The 10,716-nt window shown below is 42.1% G+C and overlaps 1 protein-coding gene across 2 annotated transcripts; it reads left to right on the forward strand.

Moving 5' to 3' along the window:
• The first annotated feature begins 6,319 nt into the window (after positions 1-6,319).
• On the forward strand, positions 6,320-10,501 carry LOC141014125 (protein NLRC3-like). 2 transcript variants are annotated; one of them, XM_073487784.1, is made up of 4 exons: positions 6,320-6,511; positions 6,855-6,971; positions 8,281-8,513; positions 8,626-10,501. In XM_073487784.1, the coding sequence occupies exons 1-4, from the start codon at positions 6,339-6,341 to the stop codon at positions 10,485-10,487; spliced, it is 2,385 nt and encodes a 794-aa protein (XP_073343885.1). In that variant the 5' UTR covers positions 6,320-6,338; the 3' UTR covers positions 10,488-10,501. The 2 variants fall into 2 exon arrangements, with proteins under 2 accessions (XP_073343885.1, XP_073343884.1); XM_073487783.1 differs by lacking the exons at positions 6,320-6,511; positions 6,855-6,971 and adding an exon at positions 6,612-6,725.
• Positions 10,502-10,716: the final 215 nt, after the last annotated feature.

Consider the following 10,716-nt stretch of genomic DNA (forward strand, 5'->3'; position numbering starts at 1 on the left):
ATCACAAATGTTTGGTGGAAACATCGAACCTGTAAAATATATCGACATAAATGATGACAGATTGAGGGACAGCACAACCTGGTGTAATATGAACAGTGAGAAGTGAACTTACAGTTCAGGACTGAATCTAGAAATGTGGAGGATGTCCTTTACTGCTCGTTCTCACGCACACAAGTCTGAAGTTAAATTTAAAGATCAGCACATGTGATATTAAGTTCTGCATGAGGCCATAAAACAGACAAATCTACCAGTTCATCAGACTCATCTTCCAGATCTACTGTGTCACTGAGAGCTGAAGCTTTTTCTATGGACCATGATTTCACCAAGAATTACAATTAAACACAAAGTGGCACATAAACAGTTGTTTTATTGTATTAGTCAGATATTTGGCTCATAATTACATGTTGAAGAGAAAAAACAACCTTAAAAAGGAAATTTGACAAATTGCATTTAAATTAGTTAGATGTAATTTGTAAATGGGAGGAACTCCTGAAATGGAAAATTAAACAAAGACTAATAGAAAATGGTTCAACATTTTGGGAAATGTGCTTTCTCACCAGCAGTTGTCATCTTAGTGTAAAGAGTGGAAAGTGGCATTGTGGGTAATGACACTGCTGGACTCATTATGGACAGTTTAAAAGACAACTGATCCAAATCGACCCAGCAGAACCAGAGATATCACCTTTTTTATTCCACACGTTCTTCTTCCTTCTCTAAACCTGGTGCCTACATTACCCACAATGCAACTTAGCCACTGAGTGACATCACTGGAGGCAGTTTATCAGATTACATGCAGCTTCCTCTTTGGCTCTGATGCAGCATGTAATCTGCAAAGTAACTAAAGTTGTTGAGTAAATGTACTTAGTTACATCCCTCACTGTCTCCAGATCAGCTGTCTTTATGACAACATAACTGCAGATTAACACATTTAATTGGATCTTTGTGTTCTGCTTCCTGTTGCAGCTCCACCCTGTGGAGCGATGGAGTAGTGCAGTTAATTTCCACATGTTTCTGATGAACAGTAGAAGTTGATGTTGCAGAGTGAAGTTCTGCTTATTACCACTAATATCAGCTGTTTGTCATTTCATAATAAATGAAGTGGATCAAATCTGAACACAGTCTGATTCAATCGAGGCTTTACTGAATCTTCTGGACTGACTTGTGTCTGGATTTTGGTGCAAAGTCAGCAGCTTCATATTTCATCTTTCTATAACGTTTGATATTAAAAAGATGTGTTTAACATGCTGATTCTACACTTTATGTTCATTAATCATGTCTGTAAAACAATTACAAGTACACAGAAATATAAAACTGTCTGGATTTTGACAGAAAACAAACAAATCCTGTGTTTGACTGTAAAGTATGTGAAGTTGATCAGAGTTTTGTGTGAGACCCTGCTGGTTTTCACATCACATGATCAGCACAGACACATGAAGTCAACCTGTGGAGCTTTTTCTCTCACAAATCATTGTTGAAGCTGACGTCATCAGCACCGTTCATGTTCTGCTGGTCCTGCTGGAGCTGCTTCCTGCCAGCAGATGTCACCATTTCCACTGTTTGGACCCAGACTGGTTTGTGTGAATGGATCCAGGTTCTGTGTGCGGTGAGAACTGAACTGGTGACGTCAGTACTTTCTTTCTGACTGACGTCATTTTACAAACATCTCAAGTGTCATTGTAATTTAATTGAACTTGATTTAAAATGATTTTTTAACCGTCTTTCGATACAGATTGTTTTGGTGAGCTCGTGCTGGGTTTTAGTGTTTGTTTGACATCTTTTTATTATATTTTGATGTGTTTTATGTTCACGTCTGTTTGTGTTGAGTGCTTCTTCAGGCTTTTTCCCTTCACAACAACAACAAAGTTAAAGTCCCAGTTGAAATGATCAGTATGGAGCCGTGATCACTACATGCAGTTACATGAGAACTGAGATCAAGTGTAAAGTGTTGCCACTGTTTTTATGAACTATTGAGTCTTTGTTAATGTTATAAAGAGCCAGTTCAGACCTGCTCTGTATGAAAAGAGCCCTGAGATCACTTCTGTTATCATCTGTCTCTATAGAAATAAAAGTGACTGGACTATTCTCTGGGTTTGTTCTGACTTTTAATAAAACTTGAGCAGGCCAAGTGTCACTTTGCTAAATCCACATGAAAGATCAGTTTGTGTCAAATAAAAGCAGCTGGACTGTCATTTTGAGCTCGATCCAACATGAGAGTAAAAGTGTGGAGCAGCAGCTGACACTAAACTGTTTAGAGAAAACTAAAGATTTAAAGAAATGTTTCACATCAATCTTGTTCAGACACCAGAACACTCAGCAGGAATTAGTCTGGTGGACATTTGTGGCATCTTAAAATAATATTTCTCTCTCCTGTTTGTTTCTTAAATACAAAACATGTTGATGTTTTCTCTGGTTCCTCAGTCTTCATTCTGTCTCCACAACAATATCCATGTTTGCTCGCTGCCAGTCGTCTTCTTCACTGTGTTTCCTGACACGTGGCTGCATCTGTTGGTGTGTTACCACCAGAAAGTGTCGGTCAGCACACATGTATTTACTTCAAATGACTGATGTGTGTCACCAACACCATGAAGAACATCAAGTGAGACAAAAAACAAAATCGATGTCGTCCTCTTTTATAATTTCTCAGAGAATCTGTCGGTGGATAAAGAGGCACCGGACCGAAACCAGGGTTCAGAAATGTGGTGGAGGCTTTGTTGGACTTTGCTGGTTCACAGTAACAATCCTTCAAACTGCTGCTTGTTACCACAGTGGCTGCTGCCTTCATCGCCTCAGTTATGAGGCCTTTTAACACATAAATCCTTTCCTCAAACAATCAGCACCCACTGAAAATAACACAGACTGTATTATAATAAAATACAAATGATCAAAAGAAATATTGAGTCGACAGAAAGACTGTTTTCATTTTATTTAGTAATTATTACTTCCTGTTCCTGCAGGTGCAGGTGACGCGCATGCGCAGCTCCTCTCCCCTGCTGCCTCTGGACTGACAGAAGAAAAGATGAGAGAAAGTTCAACATTTGAAGCTTCGTGCTGACAGAAAGAAACGAGGCTGCTGTGAGTCCGCTGCTGTTTTATTCTATTAAAGCTGAGCTCAGTGTGACTCGGAGGAAAACTAATTCAGGACTGTATTCGTGACTCGCTCGCTGGCTGGATGAGACGGGACTGAACCGGCGGCTGCGGCCAAGATGGCGGCCGAGCGGCTGAAATAACCGTTGTAGCATTAACCAACAAACTCTGGTCGCTGCGCAGATAAACGTGTGATTTTTGTAAAATATGAGCAGAATTGTAAGACGGCTCAACAAATATAGTCAGACAGCAGCAGCGGAGTGAGCAGCAGCGGCTGTAGCAGCTGTTCTTGGCTTTAGCTCGCTGCCGTTAGCTCATTAGCTCAGCGGGCCGTTACTGCCTGGACCGCGGGGCACGAGGGGAGTCGCTGCGGGCAACGGGGCTCAGTTCAACCGGGCTCAACCACCTCCCAGTGAACACCGGACCGGGACCAGACACAAGCTCTGAGGCCGACAGAGGTCAGTGTGAAGACAGGGGGGACGGTGTGGATCCGATCAGGACTATGACTCCGGGGACGAGAAGAGACGACAGGCGGGGACAGGAGAGACGTGAAGCGGCAGAGGAGAGAGGACGAGTCGGGCATCAGTGGCGGCGAAACGAAAACGGCGCGGAGCCTGAATATTTCCACATTTTTACTCTGTGAGCTGATGATTGATTTTCACCAAAGCAGACGTGGTTGTGCAAAGACAAAGCGAGACTTGGTGAGTTTGATTTCATGTGTGTCCAGTTTGAATGAAGTGTTTTAACAGAGTTAACAAGGTGATGAAGCTCGTCTCGGTTCTGTCAGAGAGAAACTTGAACCCAGAAGCTGGACGGGTGAATTGTTCTGTTTAGTCCAGAAAATAACTCTGTGAGTTTATTTAGTTTAGTTATCTGAGTGAAACGTGAAGAGATGTCCTGAAACGTAGCTTCCATCTTCCACATGAGTTTGTGATGATGTGTGTTTTTATGGAAAGAGTCGATCAGGAAAGTGACAAAGTTGTTCTGGTGTCACAAAGACGACTGCAGCAGCAACATGTCTGTGAAGAAGCTGCTCCAGGACAAAGCTCACGTTGAAGAGCTGAACGGTACCAAACACTTCTTCAGCTGATCCACAACCACAAACATTGTTCAAGGGAGGTGAACTCAGCTGACCAGGGGAAGTTTGTCTGACACTGATCTGAACTCAGTTTGCTGTGTTTGGTTTATGTATCTTACTTATGAGGGAGACAGTCACGGAGAAACTGTGATTAAAGTTCACATGTGATTTCCAGTAAATGACAAGAGGAGGAGCAACACTGACCAGGTGGTTCAGGTAAGACACCTGAGAACAGGGAGGAGACATGAAAGTGAAAGTGTTCAGACTCCATTTTGAGTCGACAGCAGCAGCAGGAGGAGGAAAAGACGTCTGAGGCAGAGGTGAGTTTTATTTCTACATTATTGTTTTACAGTCAAAGTCTCTGATTTATCTGTGAGAACGCTAGAAAACAAGCCCAGATTCAAGAAAACTGACAAGATGCTGGACTGTTTCTTTATACTGTATACGGTGTGTGTGTGTGTGTGTGTGTGTGTGTGTGTGTGTGTGTGTGTTTGTTTCATCCTCAACAAACTGGTTTGTCTTGATTCTCATGTGGGGACAAGAAAGGTGTTCAGACTCCATTTTGAGCCAACAGAGAAAAGACGTCTGAGGCAGGGTGAGTTTTATTCTCTTTAACAAGAGACAACAAGCTCATATTTAACGAAAACTGACCAGGAGCTGGATGTTTTTTACGGTGTGTGTGTGTGTGTGTGTGTGTGTGTGTGTGTGTGTGTGTGTGTGTGTGTGTGTGTGTTTACAGACTCTTCAACAGACTTTTCTCGTGACTCTTGTGCTCTGAGCTCAGTCAGTGTTATGTTGCTTATTTCTCAGACTGACTCAAGTCCAGAAGACGACAGCAGTTTTGTTTTATGAATTTTATTGTCAATATTTTCTCTGCCACTTCAGGTTCACCTGACAAAATAGTTTTAAAAAGTTTTCAGTAAAAGTTTTCACTGCAGTTCAGTACTGATGGCTGAAAACGAATCGCTTCTCATGTGCATCGCAATGCGGACGTGGACGAGTCTGAATCGATTCTCAAATGTCAAAAATCGATTTTCTAAATGTTAAATGATGACGTCATGTTGACGGAACGCAGAAGTGCGGAAGTGCAGCGCCCGGACAGTCGATGGCTGCACATAACAAGGACACGGCGCGAAATCAGACCGTCACCCTCTGCATTAAAAGTGTTGTCAAAATGTTTTGTTTGTTTTTTGGTCTGAGGGATTTTATGCTCAGATGTTGTTTATTTACTTATTTTTGTTTGAGAGCTGTTTGTGATTTTGGTTAAAGCAAAATGTTTTGGGGTTTTTGTCTGAAGAATTATATTGTTCATTGCACATAACAGGATGTTGGTCTGTTTTTTTATGTTAGTGATTCAGAATATGCTGAAGCTGTATTAATTTACTACACGTTTGCTGCTGCAGGCACACTTTTCTTTTCCTGTTGGGTCAAAGCTGGGGATCTGCTCGCAAATGTAACCTTCCAATTGACTTGGCACATCTCTTCCATTTGTTTTATTATTAAAAGATATTGGATTTAATTCAGAATGGATCATTACAGATACTTTGCTTTAGTAGTCACAGTGAGGAAAACAGAAATCCTGTATAGAAAAAAAAGATGCATCGATTATCGTTTTATCATCGTAATCGAACCGTGAGGTGATGAGAGATTCCCACCTCTACTAATGAAGCCTCGATTAAAGTCTGTTTCATGGACTTGGACTTCACTGTTCACTCATTGAAGATATTGTGTTGTACCACAGTAGATCCTGGACTGTCCTGTTGGTCAGAAGGATCCAGATTGCTGTTTCAGTATTAACATATTTTGTTATAACTTAACAATAATATTACAATATATTTATTGTAGGACTATTCAACACATTTAAAGTAGACAAAACAATTATTGTCATAAAGTGACCTCACTAAAAACCTGAGCAGTGATCCAGGTACAGGACAACAATAAAGAAATAACGTCTGCAGGCAGGAAGTGGAGACTTTGAGTGGACAGAGCAGGACATCATACTGAGCGACGTCCCTTTAATTAGACAGAGACAAGGCCGATCTTTGTAAATGTCACTTTTGTTTAGCGTCACATTGGGTGATGAGTCTGCAGGCTTCACCATCTCCATTTTACAGCCTCCTCCTCTGCATCTTGTTTCACCTGTTTGTCCTCCTTGTCTTCATGTTGTTCTCCTTCCATGTGCTACATATTTACCTCAGTGCTTTCTGAAGTGCAGAAGATGAGTGATTGTGTGGAGGAAGAGGAGGACGGAGCAGAGTCTCCAGTCTCCAGCTGTCTGTCTATGAAGAGTGACTGGTCCAGAAGTTTACCTCCAGACTTCAGGACTGAACCTGGACCCTCAGACACACAGTAAGAAGACTGCCATGTTTTTAATCACCAAACTGTCAGTATCAGCAATTTATGTATTGACATGAAATAAATACAAACATGTTGGTGTTTCCAGAAGTCAGTACCACAGACGGAGAGAAGAGTCTTCAGTCTCCAGCTGTCTGTCTATGAAGAGTGACCGGTCCAAAGGTTTAGTTCCAGACTTCAGTACTGAACCTGGACCCTCAGACACACAGTAAGAAGACTGCCAGTTACTTTTTAACCACCAAACTTTCAGTATCACCAGTTTGTGTATTTAGATGTGTATTGATAATTAACAGTGATTCACATGAAATGAATAAAAAGATGTTGGTGTTTCCAGAAGTCAGTACCACAGACGGAGAGAAGAGTCTCCAGTCTCCAGCTGTCTGTCTATGAAGAGTGACTGGTCCAAAGGTTTTCCTCTGAACTTCAGTAATGAACCTGGACCCTCAGACACACAGTAAGAGATGTGTATAAATATATATATTATATAGTTTTATTATTACCATTAAATGGTTGTAGTGAATTATTTGTTTTACTGGACATTACATTAGAAAAAGTGGTTTGTGTTTTATACTTTATACAATTACATATCAGCAGCATCAGATTGTTCTTGAATGAACTGGTGTGACAGTGGCTCCTACAGAGTGTTGCATTATGGGTTGTCTGTAGTGTTAATGTTGGATACTGAGTTGCTCAAGTCCATTCATGGTGTTTGTTAGTCAGTCAGTCCTAAACGTTGATGATGACTCATACAGTGTGTTTTTTTGCGATGGAAGAAATAAATTCCTGAGTTTGACAACGAGCCAGAAAGTTTCCCAACATCTTTACTGTCAAAGGATCAAATGATCTGTTGAAAAGCCGAGAATCACCACTGGAACGTCCGGATGAGGACGAGCACAAAGATAAAGTCTGAAAAATGATGTCATGCGGCCAGAGAAAATGTATTTGTTTGCTTCTGCAAGTCTGACAAGAGTAGGATACTGTTCACATCTGAACCGATACCAGGACCCAACGGTACCTTTTGATACTTTACTCTCTATCTAATAACAAAACATGTAAATTCAGTTCTAAGCTGTTAAATCGAGTCACTTTAGAGACAATATATCATGAGTCATATTTCCAATAGCAATGTACGTTGATGTGAGTCAGTTTTATTTCAGCAGTGTCTTGCTATACTGCGTAAATAGACTATTTTTCAAGTAAACAGCGACATTAAGCTGTTCCTGCTGCATTAAGTAATTAATATAATTATCCATTATGTCTTAGCATCGAGCTAACAAGCAAAGCGCTTGTTATACAAAATATTATAATTAATAATAATTTGGGAATCAAAGAATGCATGCTTTAATATTTCCTCAGACAGTATGAAGTTCACGGGTTATTGGTTTTCTACAAAGGTTTGAGACATCCTAAAAATCACTGCCCACTATGTTAGTGAACTAAACAGCAGGGTGGTCAGTAAATATCAGACGCAGCCAAAGTCAGTCACCCTGCTGTTTACAAAACCCAAAGCCATCCTACAGAAAACAGGTTTCAGCTTCTGTCATCCTCAACATAGATCTGTTGTGACTAATGAGGTTAAACATCTTTATCAATAAAAGCATTTACAGTTTGAAACATCAGTCACTGCGTTGTGAGGCTCGACCTGCTGTGACTGAGATTGTTGTCTTATCAAGAGGAGAGTATCTCCTAGTTTGATTTAGTCAAAGCTAAACATTAATAAAACTATGGTTTCTAATCAGGTTGATTTTCCTTTATCTCTTCAGAAAGACAGAGGGAAGTGTTTCTGTGGAGGAGCAGCTGTCCTGCTGTACTTTGTGTGAGGACGTCCTGAGGGATCCAGTCTCTACCAGCTGTGGACACTGGTTCTGCAGACAGTGCATCACCTCATACTGGGACCAGTCTGCTTCATCAGGAGACTCCTCCTGTCCCCAGTGTGGAGAAAGATCCAGGACAAGAGCTGGACTGCAGACAGTCAGTCAGACCAACACTGTACAAAGTAAGACTGAACATCTGTCTGCTGATGTCTTCATGTCTGAAAACAGGAACGTTTTGATTTAATCAAGATTCTTGCTCTCAATTTAATCCCAGAATATTTTCTTCTCTTTCAGCTGATAGTGTTCTGCAGGAGGCTTTAGATGAACATAAGATCAGTCTGAGGAGGAGATGTGAACATGTGACTGAAGGAAGTGATGAAACAGGAAGTGATGAAACAGGAAGTGGAACCCTCCTCAACAGGATCTACACTGAGCTCTACATCACAGAGGGACAGAGTGAAGAGGTTAATACCCAACATGAGGTGAGACAGCTAGAGACAGCTTCCAAGATGGAGACCCTCCATGACGATCCAATCAAGTGCAGCGACATCTTTAAAGCCTCACCTGACCAACAGAGACGCATCAGAGTCGTTCTGACCAACGGCGTCGCTGGAGTTGGAAAAACCTTCTCAGTGCAGAAGTTCACTCTGGACTGGGCAGAGGGCTCCGAAAACCAAGATGTCCGTCTGCTGGTACTGTTTTCGTTCAGGGAGCTGAACCTGATCAGAGATGAGCAGTACAGTCTTCTCAGGCTGCTCCATGTTTTCCATCCAACATTACAGAAGGTGACAGCAGAGAAGCTCGCTGTCTGTAAACTTCTGTTCATCTTTGACGGCCTGGATGAAAGCAGACTTTCACTGGATTTCAAGAACCATGAGGTCGTGTCTGATGTCACACAGAAGTCATCAGTCAGCGTGCTGCTGACAAACCTCATCGAGGGGAAGCTGCTTCCCTCGGCTCTCGTCTGGATAACTTCCCGACCTGCAGCAGCCAATCAGATCCCTCCTTCATGTGTTGACAGGGTAACAGAAGTACGAGGCTTCACTGACGCCCAGAAGGAGGAGTACTTCAGGAGGAGGTTCAGTGATGAAGATCTGTCCAGCAGAATCATCTCACACATCAAGACCTCCAGGAGCCTCCACATCATGTGTCTGATCCCAGTCTTCTGCTGGATCACTGCTACAGTTCTGGAGCACATGTTGACTACAGACCAGAGAGGAGAGCTGCCCAAGACCCTGACTGACATGTACTCACACTTCCTGCTGGTTCAGACAAAGAGGAAGAAGCAGAAGTACGATGAGCGACGTGAGAAGAGTCCACAGGAGCTGACGAAAGCTGACAGGGAAGTTCTTCTGAAGCTGGGGAGGCTGGCGTTTGAACATCTGGAGACAGGAAACATCATGTTCTACCAAGAAGACCTGGAGCGGTGTGGTCTTAATGTCACAGAGGCCTCGGTGTACTCAGGAGTTTGTACAGAGATCTTCAGAAGAGAGAGTGTGATCTTCCAGAAAACAGTCTACTGCTTTGTTCATCTGAGCGTTCAGGAGTTTCTGGCTGCAGTCTACATGTTCCACTGTTACACCAACAGGAACACAAAGGTCCTGAAGGCTTTTCTAAAAGACTTAACACTCAGGGACTCAAAACCAAAATCTGTTTTGGGGAAGATTTCTGAGGGTTTTTTTGGATTATCCCTGGGTGACTTCCTGAGGAGCGCCATGGAGAAATCCCTCGACAGTAAAAATGGCCACCTGGACCTGTTTGTTCGCTTCCTTCATGGCCTTTCTCTGAAGTCCAACCAGAGTCTCTTAGGAGGTCTGCTGGGTCAGACACACAAGAGTCCAGAAATCATCCAGAGAGCCATCAACAACCTGAAGGAGATGAACAGAGATGATGTCTCTCCTGACAGAAGCATCAACATCTTCCACTGTCTGATGGAGATGAACGACCACTCAGTTCATCAGGAGATCCAAGAGTTCCTGAAGTCAGAGAACAGATCAGAGAAGAAACTCTCTGTGATCCACTGCTCAGCTCTGGCCTACATGCTGCAGATGTCAGAGGAGGTTCTGGATGAGTTTGACCTGCAGAAGTACAACACATCAGAGGAGGGACGACTGAGACTGATTCCAGCTGTGAGGAACTGCAGGACGGCTGTGTGAGTCCAGATGTGATTATCAACATTATAAATCAGTGTAGATTAGCAGTTTAATTCTTCAGATATACAAACTATAAAATAATTTATTTTGAAATAGCTCTTACATTTTTAAATACAATTGTGATTATTTTTAAAAAATGTTTCACTTACCATGAGTGCAACAATGTAGATGTTTCAGTTGGATGTGTTTATAGCTGTCAGGTTGTTGAACTCAGTTATTCCATTTATTTCTA

The sequence above is a fragment of the Pagrus major genome, chromosome 19, assembly GCF_040436345.1.
Source record: "Pagrus major chromosome 19, Pma_NU_1.0".
NCBI classification, from domain to species: Eukaryota; Metazoa; Chordata; class Actinopteri; order Spariformes; family Sparidae; genus Pagrus; species Pagrus major.

Bases quoted from the DNA above. Each gene is read 5' to 3' on its own strand.
- LOC141014125 (XM_073487784.1), top strand. From the start codon at position 6,339: ATGTGCTACATATTTACCTCAGTGCTTTCTGAAGTGCAGAAGATGAGT. The intron at 6,972-8,280 runs GTAAGAGATGTG...TTATCTCTTCAG, and splicing joins CCTGGACCCTCAGACACACA to AAAGACAGAGGGAAGTGTTT. The intron at 8,514-8,625 runs GTAAGACTGAAC...CTTCTCTTTCAG, and splicing joins TCAGACCAACACTGTACAAA to CTGATAGTGTTCTGCAGGAG.